At 44.9% G+C, this 18,343-nt stretch overlaps 6 protein-coding genes across 6 annotated transcripts; 1 reads left to right on the top strand and 5 right to left on the bottom strand.

Moving 5' to 3' along the window:
- Positions 1 to 2,374: 2,374 nt before the first annotated feature.
- Positions 2,375 to 3,211, bottom strand: LOC117893283 (copper transport protein ATOX1). The gene is made up of 3 exons (XM_034799849.1): positions 3,040 to 3,211; positions 2,894 to 2,969; positions 2,375 to 2,773 (listed from the first exon to the last, which is right to left on the bottom strand). Exons 1-3 carry the CDS (start codon positions 3,043 to 3,045, stop codon positions 2,640 to 2,642), a joined length of 216 nt encoding a protein of 71 aa, XP_034655740.1. The 5' UTR covers positions 3,046 to 3,211; the 3' UTR covers positions 2,375 to 2,639.
- Positions 3,212 to 5,325: 2,114 nt separating this feature from the next.
- LOC117893677 (aldose 1-epimerase) lies at positions 5,326 to 6,603 on the bottom strand. Its single transcript, XM_034800365.1, has one exon. It carries the CDS (start codon positions 6,452 to 6,454, stop codon positions 5,351 to 5,353), a length of 1,104 nt encoding a protein of 367 aa, XP_034656256.1. The 5' UTR covers positions 6,455 to 6,603; the 3' UTR covers positions 5,326 to 5,350.
- A 245-nt stretch (positions 6,604 to 6,848) lies between these two features.
- On the bottom strand, positions 6,849 to 8,469 carry LOC117893675 (probable fumarate hydratase, mitochondrial). The gene is made up of 3 exons (XM_034800363.1): positions 8,278 to 8,469; positions 7,202 to 8,210; positions 6,849 to 7,136 (listed from the first exon to the last, which is right to left on the bottom strand). The coding sequence occupies exons 1-3, from the start codon at positions 8,416 to 8,418 to the stop codon at positions 6,877 to 6,879; spliced, it is 1,410 nt and encodes a 469-aa protein (XP_034656254.1). The 5' UTR covers positions 8,419 to 8,469; the 3' UTR covers positions 6,849 to 6,876.
- Positions 8,470 to 8,800: 331 nt separating this feature from the next.
- LOC117893676 (aldose 1-epimerase) lies at positions 8,801 to 10,205 on the bottom strand. The gene is made up of 2 exons (XM_034800364.1): positions 10,082 to 10,205; positions 8,801 to 9,996 (listed from the first exon to the last, which is right to left on the bottom strand). The coding sequence occupies exon 2, from the start codon at positions 9,968 to 9,970 to the stop codon at positions 8,840 to 8,842; it is 1,131 nt and encodes a 376-aa protein (XP_034656255.1). The 5' UTR covers positions 9,971 to 9,996; positions 10,082 to 10,205; the 3' UTR covers positions 8,801 to 8,839.
- A 1,558-nt stretch (positions 10,206 to 11,763) lies between these two features.
- LOC117894795 (ORM1-like protein) lies at positions 11,764 to 12,874 on the bottom strand. Its single transcript, XM_034802024.1, has 3 exons — positions 12,619 to 12,874; positions 12,411 to 12,562; positions 11,764 to 12,346 (listed from the first exon to the last, which is right to left on the bottom strand). The coding sequence occupies exons 1-3, from the start codon at positions 12,793 to 12,795 to the stop codon at positions 12,211 to 12,213; spliced, it is 465 nt and encodes a 154-aa protein (XP_034657915.1). The 5' UTR covers positions 12,796 to 12,874; the 3' UTR covers positions 11,764 to 12,210.
- A 1,968-nt stretch (positions 12,875 to 14,842) lies between these two features.
- Positions 14,843 to 16,628, top strand: LOC117894281 (asparagine--tRNA ligase, cytoplasmic-like). Its single transcript, XM_034801240.1, has one exon. It carries the CDS (start codon positions 14,889 to 14,891, stop codon positions 16,533 to 16,535), a length of 1,647 nt encoding a protein of 548 aa, XP_034657131.1. The 5' UTR covers positions 14,843 to 14,888; the 3' UTR covers positions 16,536 to 16,628.
- Positions 16,629 to 18,343: the final 1,715 nt, after the last annotated feature.

Genomic DNA, 18,343 nt, shown 5'->3' with positions numbered 1-18,343 from the left:
GCGTTGGCTCCTTCGGCCAGTTCGTGTCCTAAGTCTTTTGTTTTGTTTGGGTTTGGGTTTGGGTTTGCGCTCGCATCGCGAGTATTATCTATGAGTTATTTGCGCTTAGCTTTTTTTCGCCTCCTATCTCCTGTCCTGTCTGTTGTGTACCTTCCTTTTTTCCAGCTTTGATCTCGTTATGGAAAAACTGAGCTCGTGGGCTTGGCACACGCTCGAAATTGAATCGAAGCTGCAGTGCTCGGACCATAGGAATTTTCGTTGCGTCGACAGGTTTGGTCGTTCGCTCTCGGCCAGCCTCCCTGTCTCCCGTCCTATGTGTTATGTCCCCGCTCCACCTTATAGAAGTGCAATTTGCACTGCAAAATGCTGGCTACTGTGTTCCGTTCCCCCAAAAACATATGGACATATGTACGTATACTCGTAGCCAGGCAGCGTAGGAGTAGCTAATGGTTCAATGAACCAGCACAGGACAAATAACTAAGGGAGAACATTCGTTCGGTATCCATCACAGAAATTGCTATTGAAATGACCTTGCCAGGGGAGGGCGTGTGCTGTTGGAACCTGAGAGATTTCGTACCCTCGCAAACGTCACAATTTATTTGGGAATTTATGGCCACAGTTGGGCCCTAAGTTTAGTTTAGTGTGCCATTGTTCTGGCCGACGCGTCGGTTCTCCTCACATCTCTCATGACAATAAGCACAGCCTCGGCCAACACAACGGCGGCTCTTTTGTCCGCATGTGAGTGTGCGTGCGTGTGTGTGTGTGTGTGTGTGCGAGAGTGCGTATGCCTTTAGCCAAGAACGCCGCCAAATGTTAAACCAGTCGGGTTCTGTCCTGCCAATGCCCCAGCGATCCGCGAGCCACTTGACCAGGCGAACCAACCAACTGGTTAGGACTGCTGCAAAGCATGCGCCAAGGAATTTTGCCAACGATTTTCGGAATGTCTACAATGCACCAAGTGTGCAAGGAAAAATATCCACAAAAAATCGTACTCCAACAACATCGGCAGACTGGTCAGTAATGGTCCAGACTGGACACAAACTTCATGTGCTGGCGTTGCAGCAACGATGTGTTCCATCAGCTCCAAAAATCATTCAACTGCACAAGCCAAAGCACATTCGATCAGAAATCAATTGATGTTTGTATGTATATCTACCACATGGCTGGCAACAATAAGAGATAATTATAATCCCAATTATATCACAGCGCAACCAACTGTATATTTTACTGTGGACCATTCGAACGGTACTTGAGTCGATAATTTGATCTTGAAAAGGACGGGGGGTCAACCTTTTATGATGCTATCTAAATGAATGGGACAGGGGCAAGGATGTGACTGCAACTGCGAGTGGGACTGTGACTGTGTCGTTTGTTGTGACAGACTGGTGCTTCCCTTGTTGGGGTCTCTACATGGGGCATAAATCAACAGGAGACGTCACGAAGCCGCAACCTCAGGTAGCAACGCTCAACGACCAAAAGGCGACATCGAATACCAAACGGAAAGCCGCGTTACTCTCTAAACTCAATTAGTGCACAGTCTTTCGTTCTTTGTGTGTGAGCGAGCGTTCTGCATTCCTTGCGTGCCACACTGGCATTTGATTGATAATTTCGCTACGCCCCGAACATGGTACACAAAAAAAACAAAACCAAAAGAAGGAGTACAACAGAATATGGAAAACAGAAAACGAGAAATATTTTCATTTTGAAATGTTTGATATGGTTGCCGTTCCGTTCCCAGAGATTTATGACGTGTGCATGCTGCCTCCTCGATTGTTACAAGACATGACCCCTGAGATGTGGCTATTTGTCGTTGATTCGGTGAGACAGCAAGCCACGGCCCCTGGCCATGATGACTAAATTCCTGCGTCTGATCGGGAAGAGATTAGGCATGCTCATTTCCATGCCACATTTCAGACCGTGCTCAACATTTTTGGGCTGGCCCGAAACGGGAACCTTAACGGGCAATGCATCTTCGTATGGGGACTCTCTACACTCCCATCATTCCAAAGTCATGTGAGAAGTATTCGTTAAGTTTAACAAACTGCAATAAATATGTGAGAAACCTTTAATTGGTTTAAGATTAAATATACATATTTGTAAGTATTTGATATTGCAAAAAATGTTTGATATTAAATTTCGTCATTGAACGGCATACGAGTAGAGCATTTATTTGCCACTACATTGGAAATTTTTGCCAAAATTATTATTAGTTATTATACTGCTTTCAGGCAAAACTTGGCACTTCGTTTAGACTTGATTTGTTAAATTGAATTTAAAATTCTTTTTCTAGTAATAAGTATTGAATAATTTAACCCTTGATTGGCTACCTACGAGCTACTTATAACTTGGGCAAGATCGAATACTAATGTAAAACTTGTAGATAACTCCTATTTATTTTTGATTAATTATGATTCAACTTTTTCCTTTGCTTCCTATGATTATACGCGTTGCTATGCAAGTATATGCACATCGCATACATCTTGAGTATCACTGAAGGAATGCACCAAGCAGCTTCTCCAGCTCGAATGGTGTGTATGGGTCATAAGTGATATCGGCAATGTGGGGACTGGCCTGCGTCGTGCCTATTAGACTTCAAGTTTCAGCTTGCCGTATTTCTGAAACTTGCTGAGGAACTCGTCTCATTTTTTCACACCGATGTACGAGCTGCTCTTGCCGGTCTTGCGCAGCTGTTCCAACAGTTCATCGGACGACAGGTTCGACGTGACGGTAACCGTTCTTTCCTCCAAGTTAATGTTGACTTTCTCGACCTTATCTGTAAGAATGGCAAAAAAGTTTTAGTTGGTAGCCGCAAAGAGAACTGTCTGATAAGGGGGCATTAACATGATTTAGTATAATACCCATTACTAGACCATTTCATTCCTTCCCTACTTACCGCCCAATTTACCCAACACGCGCTCCACGGCACTGGCACACCCGCCGCAGGTCATTTCTACCTTGAATTCGTGCACCTGATAGAAGGAGTAGAGAGGGGGGTCAAAATTGCAATACACAATGTAAAAGTATCTGATGGATACACACGGTCATTCTGCTGCTGCTGCTGTGACGACTGTCTTCCGTCGTCCTGTTATAGACTTGCGGTAGATTAAACAGCTTGGCGGATAGACTGGTTGGCTTCTTGACGTGGCGAAAACTTATTTTTTGCACTTAAAAAATCGGAATCGCTTTTTTCCTGAATATCACAGTGTGACCGCGAAATTATCGTTAAAATATACCGTCAAGGCTTCGTAAATATACCAAAATATACCATAGCATCTTCATAATATACCGTAAATATACCGTAATCTTAAAGCCTTAAGCACTAACCAAATAGTATAATAGATGGCCAGCTTCATATAAGCGAAACGTCACCGCCAAATGTGCGTCTTGGAGTCCCAGGCATCTGCCCGGAGTCCCGACTACAAGAATTAGTGCATGTAGAACACGCAGCAGAAGCCCAAGCTACATGAGTATTAGTGCGTATTAGTACGCAGCTAGAAGCCCCAGCTACATTTGTATTAGTGCGTGTAGAGAACGCAGCTAGAAGACCCAACTACATTTGGATAAGTTCGTGTAGCCAATGATTTTGTAGCGCTCCAAACCGGTTTTGTCTTGATTCACACGGACACTGCAAGTAATGTGTGTGTTGGTGCGTTGACTTGCTGAACTGCGATGGAACGAAAATTCGTTTCGATGATTTGATTTTGTTTTCGGGGCTTGGCGTATGAACCTGACCTGCCGCAACATGTGCAGAATGAGGGGTGGGGGTTGGTGGACAGACCCTTGGGAGTTGGAAAAAATAAATATACCAATAAAAGTTGTTATTGTATTTGAATGCTGTAATTGTTTTAAATGCAGATTTTATACTGCTTTATTCAAAATTGTAGGCATATTATGGAAACGCCGTCGCTTCTCGACTTCGTTGCTGCCGTATTATCAACATTGTTACCAAATCCATCTTTTACAGACAAATCATTTCAGATAAATATAAACACATATATATGTATATACGCATATACATGTGTATATATGTATATGTATGTACATTCAACTTTTCAACTGCTGTTCTCGTCGTCGTTTCTGTTCTCGACTTCATGTGCGCTCTAATTGTTAGCGCTTGAAACCTTTTCATTTTTATACCCGGTACTCGAAGAGTAAATAGGGTATATTGTATTTGTGCTGATAACGGTTGTATGTAAAGTATAAATTATATATATTCTTGATCAGCATCAATAGCCGAGTCGATTGAGCCATGTCTGTCTGTCCGTCCGTCCGTCTGTCCGTCTTGTTTGTCGGCTAGTTCTCAGAGACTATAAGCCCCGCCCCCTTCCGCCTCCGCAAAAGGGCGAAAACCTCCCAAATCTACAATTTTTAAGATAGCAGAAAACTAAAAACGCCAAATCACCAAAATGGGATACGATTGGATCATTATTATAACCACAATGAAGAAATTAATTTGCAGTGGCCAAACCCACCCCGTCCCGCAGCAGTCACACTCTGCTTCGCGCTGTTTATGGCCTCTGCCCCTAACACGGCTCTGCCTCTGCCGCGACTCTGCAGTGTGTGTCTATAGGGGAGGGTGGCGAGCTAAAGGAGCGTGTTGGCGTGAGTAGTGTTGTTAATGTAGATGACAGATGAAGAAAAATGTAAAATTTGACAGATAACCGCTAAGGTACAGATGTAGTACTGAGTGCCGGGTATAAAAGTTGTGACGCGGAAGAAGCGTCTCACACGTCCCTTCTCGTTTTTATTGCTTGTGAGCTGACATACCATTCAAAATGAAAACCCTCAAGACTTTATGAAGAAGCTTGCCCCTCAATATCAAAATAAATTTATTTTGTGTGACCTTTATATGATTTATATAATTTAGGATGAAAGGGGCAACGGATACAAACATCTGAATATGTATACAAATAATGAATTGCGGCAATCGACTTTGCGATGCAAATACATATTTCCCATTAGAGTATTCAGAGTCACGGTGTGAACATGCATGAAGTTTTGACGGAACGGGACATGGAGACATGTTTGCTGGCAAGGCAGCTGCCTTACACATGTACACACATTGACACTTGCACATTTTCCTCCGACTCCCATCGGCAAATCGAGATTTGGACAACTGACCTCAAATTTGATGCCCTGTCTGTCTGTTCGTCCGTCCGTCTGTTCCTCCCTTCGTCCACCCGTCTGTTCCTTCCTTCGTCCGTCCATCCGTCTTGTTGAGAGTCATGTGTGCACGGATATGCTTGTGTCTATGTATTCATTATGATCTATTGAAAACCAATTTAAAAAATATTGTTGAGTGAAATTTAAAGATTTTGTTTTGTAATCGAGAAAAATGAAAGCGCCATCCCTAAATTCGTTTGGGGCATGCACCGAATCTGTAGACCACCTGATGATCATACAACTGTCCGGGATTGAGGACGATCGACGGAAAATCATCGTGATTCATGGCATCGGGATACTTTTGGGTCTCCAGGCAAAAGGAGCCATGCCGCACATAGTGAGCGCCGCCCTTGCCAATGTTGGGCACCCCGCCTCGATCCTCGTCAGGCAGATTGTTGGCTGTGTAGAACTGCACTCCCGGCTGGTTGGTGTGCACCTCCATGTAGCGCCCGCTGCAGGGATGGACAACACGGGCCACCAGCTGGACACGATTGGGCGCCACGTCGACACAATAGTTATTATCGAAGCCGCTGATGGGACAATTTGAGAGCTGGGCAATGCGCTTGCCAAGATTGACAAGGCTGGAAAAGTCGTACGGAGTGTTGCGGATGCGCATCAGCTTCCCAGTGGGGATCTGCTCGAGATCCGTGTCCACAATCTTCTGCGCCTTGATCATCAGCATGTGCTGCAGTAGAGTGTCTTTTCCGGTTCCATGGCCCGCCAGGTTGAAGTACGCGTGGTTGGTGATGTTGACACAGGTAGTGGCCTTGGCCCTTGCCTCGATCCTCATGCCAAAGCAGCCGGTTTCGTTCAGCGAAAAGTTGATGTTGACAGTCACCTCCCCGGGGTACCCTTCGTGGCCGTCCGGCGAGACGTGCTGAAAGGTAACGCCGTCCTTGTGTATGCCAACCACATCCCAGATGACGCTGTCGAAGCCCACAAAGCCACCGTGCAGCTGGTAGCGATCCCTGAAGTTACGGCTCACCTTCACTTCCTTGCCGCACAGCTTGAATCGGCCCCGGGCCACTCGATTGGCCACCCTTCCAATGGTGCCTCCGAAGTAGCTCGGCTGGTTGCGGTAGTAGCCCGCCACGTCATCGTAGCCCAGACAGACATCCTCGAGCTTTCCGTCAAAGTCCGGCACCTTGATCCTCTGGATGATGGCACCCAGGGTGAGAACAGACACGCACATGCCCCTGTCTGTGCTCAGCGTAAAGCGGCGCACCTGACCCGTCTTCTGGGTGATGGGGTTGACGGCAATGCCGAACATATCCTCGATGACGCGCACCATCCTGCCAGCTGCGTAGATTTACCAAAACTCAAAAATTTTTACCAAAATGGGGGGAAAGCTAAATTTTGTATCAGCCTAGGTTGAGAAACTGAGAATTTGGAAAGCAATGCAAAGGCTGAAAGATGCCCAAAAAGGTCAAGGCTAGCTTAGTGATGTTTTTGACAAGAGGTTACAAGAGACTGCCGCAGCTACATCAGCTACTTTTCGTTGTAGGTTATACAACTTAGAGACACGTTTAAATGGGCGCAGACTGTAAAGACATTTATTCATAGATACACTTTAGCCAGTAGCCAATACTTTTGGTTTATTATCAGCGAAACCCAGATCTAAATAGAAATTATAAACAGCCACATCCGCACGCCCTTTTAGACTTGAAATACATTTTATTAGTATTATTAGGAGAGGAATGACGACGCGTAGCCCTAGCTGGGTCCTAGCATCTTTTCTGGGCGCACCCACTCGTCAAAGTCCTTTTCAGAGATTCCAGCATTGAGCGCCTCCTGCTTCAGTGTGGTCCCATTGAGGTGTGCTGTCTTGGCTATCAGGGCCGACTTGTCGTAGCCAATATGCGGATTGAGGGCAGTGACCAGCATCAAAGACTCCTCCACTATCTTGGCCATCTTGTCCTTATTGGGCTTGATTCCCTGCACGCAGTTGACACAGAAGCTCGTGCAGCCATCGGCTAAGTAGTGGAAGGAACAACCTTATTGTACCACAGCTCTGGCTGAGATGGGGGCAGTGACTTACTGAGCAGCTTGATGGATCGCAGAACATTGGAAGCAATTAGCGGCTTGAACACATTCAGCTCAAAGTGGCCGTTGGCACCGCCTGTGGTGACGGCAAAATGGTTGCCCATAACCTGGGCACAGATCATGGTCATGGCCTCGCACTGGGTGGGATTCACCTTGCCCGGCATGATCGAGCTGCCCGGTTCGTTCTCGGGGAGCATCAACTCCCCCAGCCCGCATCGCGGACCTGATCCCAAGAAGCGAATGTCATTGCCGATTTTCATAAGACTGGTGGCCACAGTGTTGAGGGCGCCGTGCACCTCGACCATGGCATCTCGGGAGGCCAGGGCCTCGAACAAATTGGGAGCCACCACGAAGGGCAGCGAGGTAAGTTTGGAGATCCGCTTGACGCAGTTCTCTGCGAATCCCTTGCGCGTGTTCAGCCCAGTGCCGACGGCAGTCCCGCCCAAGGCCAACTGATAGACGCGGGGCATTACTGCATCGAGGCGATGCAGGCCGTTGGTCAGTTGTTGGGTGTAACCACTGAACTCCTGGCCCAGCGTAATGGGCACTGCGTCCTGGGTGTGGGTGCGGCCGATTTTGATGATGTTCTTCCACTCAATAGCCTTGCCGTTCAGGGAGTCGCGCAGCTTGGTCAGCGCGGGCTTCAGCTGGGTGACCAGGGCCGTGGCCACGGCAATGTGTATGGCCGACGGAAAGGTGTCATTGGAGCTCTGCGACTTGTTGACGTGGTCATTCGGATGCACTGGATCCTTGGTGCCCACAGTGCCCCCAAGAATTTCAATGGCTCGGTTGCCGATCACCTCGTTCGTATTCATATTCGTCTGGGTGCCAGAGCCCGTCTGCCAGATCGGCAGAGGAAAGTGTCCCTCATCGTAGAGCTTACCCGAAATCACCTCATCCGCAGCGCTCGAGATGGCCGCGCTAATCTTCGAGTCCAGTCCGTACTCCTGGTTGACCTCTGCAGCGGCCTTTTTCAGTATCCCCATGGCCTGGACTAGCGGCTTCTGCACACTCGGAGGGAGAACATTTCGGAAGCGTTCGCAGATGATCATCTCGATGCCCAACACTTACCGGCATGCGCTCCTCCGTTCCACCAATACGGAAATTTAGCAAACAGCGCATGGTCTGTGCGCCGTAATAGCGATCCACAGGTACTTCCATGGCCCCTAGAGTGTCGCTCTCCTGGCGTGTCTTCTTACCCTCGTTGTCCATAACCTCCTCCCTTTCTCTCACTCTCTCTGGTCAAAATAGGTTACAACAATATAAAATAATTCCACATGTAATATAAATCAAAGACTAACAGATGAGCACATGAAGCAAAGGCTACTAACAGATCTTACAGCAAAACTTTCGCTAAATATATAATCAAATTTATATGGCAGCCATACGATAAAGTATCCGATTTAACTAACTCATTGAGTTAGCTGCAAGTTGGAGTTGGAGACTTCTCTGTCCAATTTCTAAATTACTTCTCGGTTTAAGGTAGAGTTTTGCAGTTTGCAGACAGACGGGCGGGCAGACAGATCTGTCTCCATCTGACCCCAAACTGGTAAAAGGAAAAAAACTGCAAGATGAGAAAACACTCGAACGGAGACCATGAAATATTCCAGCTTTATTTGATTTCTACTCGGGTTCAGGCGTTGTTGCTACAGCAATTCCAGGACTTTTCCACCTTAAACCAGTACATGACCTCATGCACGTACTTCTCGCCGGGCTCGAGGAAGATCGATGGAAACTCGGGGTGGTTCATAGAGTCAGGAAACTTTTCGGTTTCCACGCAAAAGGAGCCATGTTTTACGTAGTGCGTGCAGTCCTTGCCAATCATGGGTACATCGCCGCTCTTCTCGTCGGGAAGATTGTTGGCAGTGTAGAACTGCATTCCCGGCTGGTTGGTCCATACCTCCATGACCCGACAGCTGGGAGGGTGAACCAGCTTGGCGACCATGTTCATGCTCGACTGCACACTGCCGCCATTGACCACAAAGCAGTTGTCGTAGCCATCGATCAGGCTCTCGTCGAACTGCATGAGGCGATCGCCCAGCAGGACGGGCAGCCGCAGGTCGAAAACCGTATCGTCGACGTTGATCAACTGACCAGTGGGTATCTGGGCATCATCCGTCTCCACAATCTTGCTGGCAGCTATCTCCACAGTATGCTCGGCAAGACCCTTGAAGCCGGCGCCGTGCCCGGCTAGATTGTAGTACGCATGATTGGAGATATTCACAGCTGTGCGTCTGTCGGTGGTGGCCTCGAATCGCACCCCAACGCGATTCTCATTGTCCAGCCAGTACGATATGAGGCACGTCAGTGTGCCCGGGTAGCCCTCGTGGCCATGCGCCGAGACATGGCGAAAGACAATGCCGTCCTCCGACTTCTGCACCACCTCCCATATGACGCTGTCGAAGCCCACAAGGCCGCCATGCAGCTGGTACTTGTTCTGGAAGTTCTTGGTCAGCTGCACCTTTGTCTCACCCACCACGTATTCGCCGTTTGCCACTCGGTTAGCCACCCGTCCCAGGGTCCCGCCAATGTATGCCGCTTTGGTGGACACGTAGCTGGCAATGTCATCGAATCCCAAGCAGATGTCATCGACCTTCTCATAGGCATCTGGCATTCGCACACTCTGAATGATGGCACCCAGTTGAATCACTGAAATGGACATCCGATTCGAGTTGCTCAGTGTGTAGCGACGCACCATCTCGGGTGCCTTTGTGAAGGGATTCACAGCCAGGCCGAAGATTTCCTCCTCCAGTGTGATCGGCATTGTGTTGGGGGTTGTTCTTCGCAGCTGGAATATCTCACTGGGTTATTTTCCCTTTTACAAACAGTTGACATTTGCAGCCAGGTCGTCTCAGACACTCCGTTCGACACAGCGTTCCTAATGATTATGTCGTCGTTCTCGCCTCCAAAGTCGTTGAGGTCGCAAGCACCACCCGCAAAGTCAAATAGGGCACCAGACACCGACAACAACGTCTGCGGACGACGCCAAGAAAACTGATTGCGATTGTAGTGCCAGTGCTTTTTATTGCTGCCTTTTTCCGATGATGCCCCAACCGAATGGCTGTGTACTCGTATCTGTAATTTGCACACATGCATATAAATCTATTTGCTAAGGGGCCCGGCTAGGTTAGTCCGCTCCAAGTTTACAAATGTAAATTGATATATGTATGTACATATGTAGGAGCTGCTGGCCCACCTTACTGGTACACTTTCCCATGTTAATAAATTCAACAATATATAAAGAATGTAAGAGACAATTTGAATTAATTCCTAGGTTGGTTGTTATGCATACAAACTACAATGCTACTCAAATATAGTATCACCTCATCAACATTTTACAAGATTTTTGGTAGCCCCTTGGACCCCACCACATTGCACAGTTGACGTCTGACGTCGAACAGGACACTTGTACACATTGCAAGCGGTGCAGCAGTCAAAAACAAAAGGATTTTTAAAAATATTTTACCATTATGTTACAACTCGGCACGAACTCTATAACTGGAGCTTAAGTTTGGGCAACGGTCACGGGTCAAATACGGAAGTGGTTTTGGCAGCGACCGATTCAAACAAAGATTTCATCGAATGTAGATGCAATTTAATACCGCAAATCTCTGATAAGTCCATGGATGTCTCTATAAAGTGTCTATAATTTTACAAAAATATGATTCGTAGAGAAATTACCATATGCCATTCTCGCTATTCGTATTCACACTCAGTTTCGATGCATAATATTTTGCATTCAAATTACTAAAAATATATGTATGTATCTAGTTAATAATAATTATCAATAATTTAAAGCAAGGAAGTAATTATTTAGAGCAAACCATATATTAGCATCGAAAACAACGAGTTGAATGTATACTTCATGAGGAGTCATTCGCTTTATCCAAGCCCCGCCCAAAGTCTCCGCCTCTCGAGCCGGAGCCATCAAATGGGCACCCTTAGCTAGCTTCACACTTCCATTGTAACGGCTTTGAATTACTATCCAGTCAATTGCCATCAGAAGTTATATCCACTAGTGGTGCGGCAAAATGTGCGTGGCCAGTTATTTCAATTACTTTAGAGGAGAGGAGTTTTGTAAGTTTGTGCCCTCTATGCGAGGGTGAATCCAAGACTTCCTCATCTTTTTTTTTTTGGGTCGCCTTCAGCTTTCTTTCCTTTTCAATTTTTAAATTTTAGACTCCGCTGTACCGACTCTCCTATTAGTTACTTCGGAGAGTTTCTCATCCTTGCTTTTGATAAGGGTCGCATCTTGCTTAGCTTTGACCTCTAATGCTTTTGCGATCTCCTTTAGTTCTGAAATTGTACACTCGTTTTAAATCAGAAATCTGTTGTGCTATTGGTCTGCTTTTGCCATTGTGTGTGATGGGTACTCCACAATTTGATTGATCATCTTTAGCTTGGATGTCTACAACCGGCAAGTCGAGAGCCTATGGCATGTCAGTAACTCGATTTCCAGTGATTTTCGTATCCATTTCGTTTTATATTTTCATTGATGCTTTCAGCGACATTAGCAAATCATCCTTGTCCCTGCACTTCTAATCAAAGAGATGCGAATTTTCCTTATAATTCGATAGTTGTATTTGAGCTTCAGCTATATTTCCTCCCAGTTTCTTGATGGTTGTAGCAACTCTTTCGACTTTATCTTAGGATTTTCCACAATATTTGCTGATCTCTGATTTTGAGTAGTAAAGAAATCTACAACACCGTATTCAACAACACCAGAATGCAAATTCTCCAAGCAGTCCATGATTTGATATTCTACAATAAATAATTAAGCCGAATTAACTCCATGCTTTAACTTAAATTTACATTCGAATTTGATGTCTAGCAAAATTTGAAATTTAGCCGCGCCTCTATTAGGTACTTTTTCCCCTACATTATTTACACACTGGATTGGGTTAATAGCCGTCAGCCGTCAGAGTATAAATTTCTATAACTTTAGTGATATACGAATATTTTTATGTACATTTTTTAACAGACTGCGCTTTGAGCGCCTGGTTCCTAGTACTTGTTTATGTTGAATAAACGCACGCCATGGAACTGTGGAAGCTTGGGCAGCGTGACGACAACCAGGGACACAAAGTTGGCAATAAAGTGTTCGGTACTGTTCCGGGTGTAGAGACAGGTGAGCAGAAAACTGAAAGCAGAAATGCCTGATTAAATATGGAAAATTGTATTCCATAAGGGATGGGCGCACGTACAGAACAATTGGAACGACTGTTAAAAACTTTCGGGTGGTCGTCATTTGCATGCCGTCGTCTATCTGCTCCCAGTGAGTCCAGTGACGGCTCGGGTCGTTCTCGATGCTCAGCCAAGGGGCTCCCTTAATGATGTGCAAGAAGTACAAGTGGGCCTAGGAAAACATTGAGCGCTCAGTGAAGAACCAAAGTCGGAGAGATATTGTCTTACCGCATTGTGAATCAGGTTGGTAGCTGTCCAGGCCCACGAAATACTGACAAAGGGCAGAGATAACAGTATCAAGTGAATAGACAATAAGCCAAGGAAGTACGCCAGCCAAAAGCCACGTGCACTCAACCAGGAGCTGTTGGGGTTCGGCTCCCCGTGTCCGCCGGCAATGCTCGTCATTGCATTTAATTGTAAATAGTTGATTTATTAATTTATTTTATAACGTAAACAAGTTGCTTTGGTGGCTAATCGATAGTCGATATATTCCAGCAACCCTGCTGCACCCAACACACATTTTGTGCGCAATGTAAATCACTTGAAAACAAACGATTGTTTCCTTATAACAACTTCCCAAGACGATATGATTTTTTTTGCGGTATTTTTAACTTAATTTTAACTTTAAAAACTCAGGAAACATGTGTACAACTGCATTACTTTGGCGTCGTTTAAGGAATTGCTTATACAAAACTATGGAAAGAAATAAAAATCATAATTTGTGCATTTGAAAGCTTAATATTTCCCAGACGGTCAGCTAATACCGCAAACGAGTAGGGACGTTTGTGAGACGCCTCGTAATCGTCCCAACTTTTAAACCAGATAATCAGTCAGTATATAACATGTATTCATATGTGTATATGTATGTATGTAACCTTAGTGTGTTACATACATAAATATGTACATTTGCATGTAAACTTATTATACCCGGTACTCGAAGAGTAAATTATATTGTATATAATATTGTGGTATATTGTGTTTGTGGGAAAAGGTGGATGTACATATGTAACGCACAGGAGGAAACGATTCCAACCCCATAAAGTATATGTATATATTCTTGATCGACTGTCCGTCTTGTTTGTCGGCTAGTTCTTAGAGACTTTAAAAGATAGAGCCACCAAATTTTGCCACTAGACTTCTGTTTGCTCACACTGAGCACACTGAACAGCCAGCAGTTGTGTTTATTTGTGTTGATCATAGTATCTCGCTCGCACACTCTGCTTCGTGTAGTGTGCGGCTCTAAAGGTGGGGGTAGTGATGTATGTACATGTAGATGTACATATATATTGTAGAAAAAATTTCAAATGTAAAACTTGAAAAAGCCACTAAGGTACAAAGTACTACTGAGTGCCGTGTAAAAAAGTTGTGAAGCGCGTAAGAAGCGCCTCACACGTCCCTTCTCGTGTTTATATTTTAATTTTACATTTTTTCCACATCTACATAATTACACATCTCCCGCCAACACGCTCTTTTAGCTCGCCCCCCACCTCAAGATCTGATAGATATGGCCATTCTAATAAAATTGTTTTTAAAAATGGTCAATGTAGCTGATTTTTGCTCTTTTGTGGTGGCGGAAGGGGGCTGGGCGAAATTTTGAAAGACACTTGTAACAGTGTGATTTCACAGCAATCTCGATGCTAAATTAGGTTGCTGTACCTTTTAAAGACTCTGATATCCAGGCGCTCATCATGACGGACGGACGGATAGACAGACAGGCATAGACGCGGCTATTGATGCTGATCAAGAATATACATAACTACTTTATAGGGTCGGAAACGTTTCCTTCTGCCTCTTACATTTTTCGCCCACAAATACAAAATACCCTATTTATTATTCAAGCACCGGGTAAAAATACCAGTTTTTAAAAATTCTTAAAAAAAACATAATTTAAAACTTTCAGAAAAGGTCGGTTTGGTTCCTTGAATAAAAAAAAGTTTGATTATGTCGAGTAGTGCAATATACGGCCTATTCCACTTGGCATATATTTATATTTTTCGAACATTTAAGCAGCACTATTAGCTATTGTTATAATAGCTTTAAGTTTTTGGCTTTGTAGAATTGAAAAAATCTTTGCTTTTGTTTTTTAGCATTAATAGATAAGTATTTTATATACATTTACATTTAAGAACGTTATAAACAATATATATATGTATGTATATACAATAAACCATATCGGGGAAAGTACCAATATCCATACATTTACGCGAAGATAGCCACATTTAGCTGATGAAATGTTGAACCTACTATTGCATGAGTGGTCACATCATCACGATAAGACTATATGTATGTATAATATACAATAAACAATTTCGGGGAAAGTACCAATATCCATACATTTACGCGAAGATAGACACACGTAGCTGATGAAATGTTGAACTTACTATTGCATGAGTGTTCACATCATCACGATAAGAGTAGGCTTCTATATAAACCAGTACAGAAACGGTTATGCATGTAGTTTGAAATATTAACTTGAAGTGAAAGGTAGTTCGACGACTATGAGTGCCGGTGCGATCTATACATCCGAAAACCGCGGAAGCGACGAGTCTGGAGACGGTAGCCAGAGGAAGCCCTTCAAAACGGTTCTCCATGCAATGCGGCTGACGGGCTCTGAGCCCTACGAAACCATATATGTGGACAGCTCGGAGCCGTCCAAAGTTTTTGAGCCCGCTGCCAAGTCTCAGCTGAAAAAGGTCCAGAAAGTGCTGCAACGCGATGGCCTGAAGAACGTCGAAAAGGAGCTCCGCGAGGCAGAGGACGCGGAGAAGCGCCAACTGAACTTGGAGGAGGCGCGCAAAATTAGGATTAAAGAGAATGCCAGCTTGCCATTGGCCAGACAAATAAAGATCGCTAAAGGAACGGATGCCCGTGGAGCACGCGTCAAAATCTATGGCTGGGTGCACCGACTGCGGAGGCAGGGCAAGGCGCTGATCTTCCTTACCCTAAGAGATGGCACTGGATTCTTGCAATGTGTACTTACTGATTCGCTGTGCCAGACTTACGACGCCCTGGTTTTGAGCACCGAGAGTTCCGTGGTGCTCTATGGTGTACTCTACCCGGTGCCTGCGGGGAAGATCGCACCCGGTGACCATGAGCTACGCGTGGACTACTGGGAGCTGATTGGTCTGGCTCCCGCAGGTGGGGCCGATGCCATTCTCAACGAGGAAGCTCTGCCCGACGTGCAGCTGGACAACAGGCACATAATGATTCGGGGCGAAAACACCTCCAAGGTGCTCAAGATGCGCTCTATCGTGATGCAGGCCTTCCGCGACCATTACTTTGAGCGAGGCTACAACGAGGTAACGCCCCCAACCCTGGTTCAGACACAGGTAGAGGGCGGCTCCACTCTCTTCAAAATGCAGTTCTTCGGCGAGGAGGCCTTCCTCACCCAGAGCTCGCAGCTGTACTTGGAGACTTGCCTGCCCGCTCTGGGCGATGTCTTCACCATTGCCCAGAGCTATCGGGCAGAGCAGAGTCGCACACGCCGCCACCTGGCGGAGTACACCCACGTGGAGGCAGAGTGTCCATTCATAAGCTACGACGATCTGTTGGATCGCCTCGAGGACTTGGTCTGCGACGTTGTGGATCGTGTGCTGAAATCGCCATTTGGCCACCTGGTGATGGAGCTGAACCCTGACTTCAAGGCACCGAAGAAGCCGTTTCGTCGCATGGACTACGCGGCCGCCATCGATTGGCTGAAGAGTAACAACATTACCAAGGATGATGGCACCTTCTACGAGTTTGGCGAGGACATACCCGAGGCTCCCGAGCGCAAGATGACCGACACCATCAACGAGCCCATTCTACTCTGCCGCTTCCCCGTGGCCATCAAATCGTTTTACATGTCCCGCTGTCCGGAGGACCAGCGGCTGACTGAGAGTGTGGATGTTTTGCTGCCCAACGTGGGCGAGATTATCGGTGGCTCGATGAGGATTTGGGACAGCGAAGAATTGTTGAAGGGCTATGAGCGTGAGGGCATCGATCCCACACCCTACTACTGGTACACCGATCAAAGGGTCTATGGAACAATGCCTCACGGCGGTTATGGTCTTGGCCTGGAGCGCTTCCTTTGCTGGTTGCTCAACCGATATCACATTCGTGAGGTTTGTCTTTATCCACGCTTTCTCGACAGATGCAGGCCCTAACTACATTTCAATGAACATATATATTCCAACATATACATACATTTATGTACAAGTATCAAAGACAAATAAAGAAAACTTTTGATTACACTTGAAGCCCGATTACAAGTTTGCGCCAGGCCACCTTCCGTTTCCTTAAGCCTTTTTAAGACTCAAGTCTTTTACATACCCATTAAAAAGAGAAAGAGAGGTAGTAAGCCACATTATAGAAAATTGAATCGTTGATCGGCTAAAAATTAAATGTTCAGAATTCTTTTTTTTTTTTTTGGTGTTTTATGTTACTACTCTATTATTTGGATTATTTGGCCGCCCGCCTTTACAAGGTGAATATCGCCACGGCGAGGAATGTAACTTGTTACAGTTTTATTTCAATTTTGTCGATGAACTTTTGGAGTTTTGATTAATGCTTGGTACGAGCACTAACCAAATAGTATAATAGACTGCCAATGTGTGTGTACATGTGCAAGGCAGCCGCCTTGCCAGAAAACATGTCTCCATGTCCCGTTCCGTCAAAACTCCATGCTTGTTCACACCGTGACTCTGAATACTTTAATGGGAAATATTTGCAACGCAAAGTCAATTGCCGTAATTCATTATTTGTATACATATTCAGATGTTTATATCCGTTACCCCTTTCATCCTAAATTATATAAAGCATATAAAGGTCACACAAAATACATTTATTTTGATTTTGAGAGGCAAGCTTCTTCATAAAGTCTTGAGGGTTTTCATTTTGAATGGTGTGGAGCTCACAAGCAACAAAAAAATGCTAAAGGTTTCAAGGGCTAACAATTAAAGAGCACACGACAACGAGAACAGCAATTGGAAAGTTGTATGTACATGTGTACACATGTATGTATATGCCTATATATATACATATATACATACATATGTGTTTATATTTATCTGAAATGATTTGTCTGTAAAAGATGGATTTGGTAACGATTTTGATAATACTGCAGCAACGAGGTCGAGAAGCGACGGCGTTTCTATAATATGCATACAATTTTGAATAAAGCAGTATAAAATCTGCATTTAAAACAATTACAGCATTCAAATACAATAACAACTTATTGGTATATTTTTTTTTTTCCAACCCCCAAGGGTCTGGCCACCAACCCTCACCTCTCATTCTGCACATGTTGCGGCTGGTCAGGTTCATACCTCAAGCCCCGAAAACAAAATCAAATCATCAAAACGAATTTTCGTTCCATCGCAGTTCAGCAAGTCAACGCACCAACACATACATTACTTGCAGTGTCCGTGTGAATCAAGACAAAACCGGTTTGGAGCGCTACAAAATCATTGGTTACACTCACTTATACAAATGTAGTTGGGTCTTCTAGCTGCGTTCTCTACACGCACTAATACAAATGTAGCTGGGGCTTCTAGCTGCGTACTAATACGCACTAATAATAGCTACGCACTAATAATTGTAGCTGGAGCCCCGGCAGAGGCCTAGGGCTCCAAGACGCACATTTAGGGGTGACGTTTCGCTTGCAGTAAGTTGGCAGTCTATTGTACTATTTGGTTAGTGGTACGAGCTAATTTGTTCTTTTTCGAAGAATTGATAGATATTATTATATTAAGTAGGACCGCGGAATTATCGATCAAATATACCCTTGCATTTTCAAAATATACTGTAAATATACCATGAATCTTAAAATATTTTCCTCGATTTTTATGTTCTATTTGATATTACAAGCTAGTTAGGAGTGTCTGCGCTAAAACTATAATTTTATCCGATTTGTCAATCAATTATCCACAAGAGTGGCTAGTTTTCACGACTTTCATTTCTTGGAATGATTTCA

This window comes from Drosophila subobscura, chromosome J (genome assembly GCF_008121235.1).
Source record: "Drosophila subobscura isolate 14011-0131.10 chromosome J, UCBerk_Dsub_1.0, whole genome shotgun sequence".
NCBI lineage: Eukaryota > Metazoa > Arthropoda > Insecta > Diptera > Drosophilidae > Drosophila > Drosophila subobscura.
This window is presented reverse-complemented; position numbering and strand designations above follow the sequence as displayed.

What these genes read in the sequence shown, in the direction of transcription:
- LOC117893283 (XM_034799849.1), bottom strand. An exon ending in CGTGTTGGGTAAATTGGGCG is followed by an intron (nt 2,774 to 2,893) that starts GTAAGTAGGGAA and finishes CCATTCTTACAG; the next exon opens with ATAAGGTCGAGAAAGTCAAC.
- LOC117893677 (XM_034800365.1), bottom strand. Translation starts at nt 6,454, where the DNA reads ATGGTGCGCGTCATCGAGGATATGTTCGGCATTGCCGTCAACCCCATC.
- LOC117893675 (XM_034800363.1), bottom strand. Translation starts at nt 8,418, where the DNA reads ATGGACAACGAGGGTAAGAAGACACGCCAGGAGAGCGACACTCTAGGG. An exon ending in GAACGGAGGAGCGCATGCCG is followed by an intron (nt 8,211 to 8,277) that starts GTAAGTGTTGGG and finishes CCGAGTGTGCAG; the next exon opens with AAGCCGCTAGTCCAGGCCAT. An exon ending in GCGATCCATCAAGCTGCTCA is followed by an intron (nt 7,137 to 7,201) that starts GTAAGTCACTGC and finishes TCCACTACTTAG; the next exon opens with CCGATGGCTGCACGAGCTTC.
- LOC117893676 (XM_034800364.1), bottom strand. Translation starts at nt 9,970, where the DNA reads ATGCCGATCACACTGGAGGAGGAAATCTTCGGCCTGGCTGTGAATCCC.
- LOC117894795 (XM_034802024.1), bottom strand. Translation starts at nt 12,795, where the DNA reads ATGACGAGCATTGCCGGCGGACACGGGGAGCCGAACCCCAACAGCTCC. An exon ending in CCAACCTGATTCACAATGCG is followed by an intron (nt 12,563 to 12,618) that starts GTAAGACAATAT and finishes ATGTTTTCCTAG; the next exon opens with GCCCACTTGTACTTCTTGCA. An exon ending in ACAGTCGTTCCAATTGTTCT is followed by an intron (nt 12,347 to 12,410) that starts GTACGTGCGCCC and finishes TTCTGCTTTCAG; the next exon opens with TTTTCTGCTCACCTGTCTCT.
- LOC117894281 (XM_034801240.1), top strand. Translation starts at nt 14,889, where the DNA reads ATGAGTGCCGGTGCGATCTATACATCCGAAAACCGCGGAAGCGACGAG.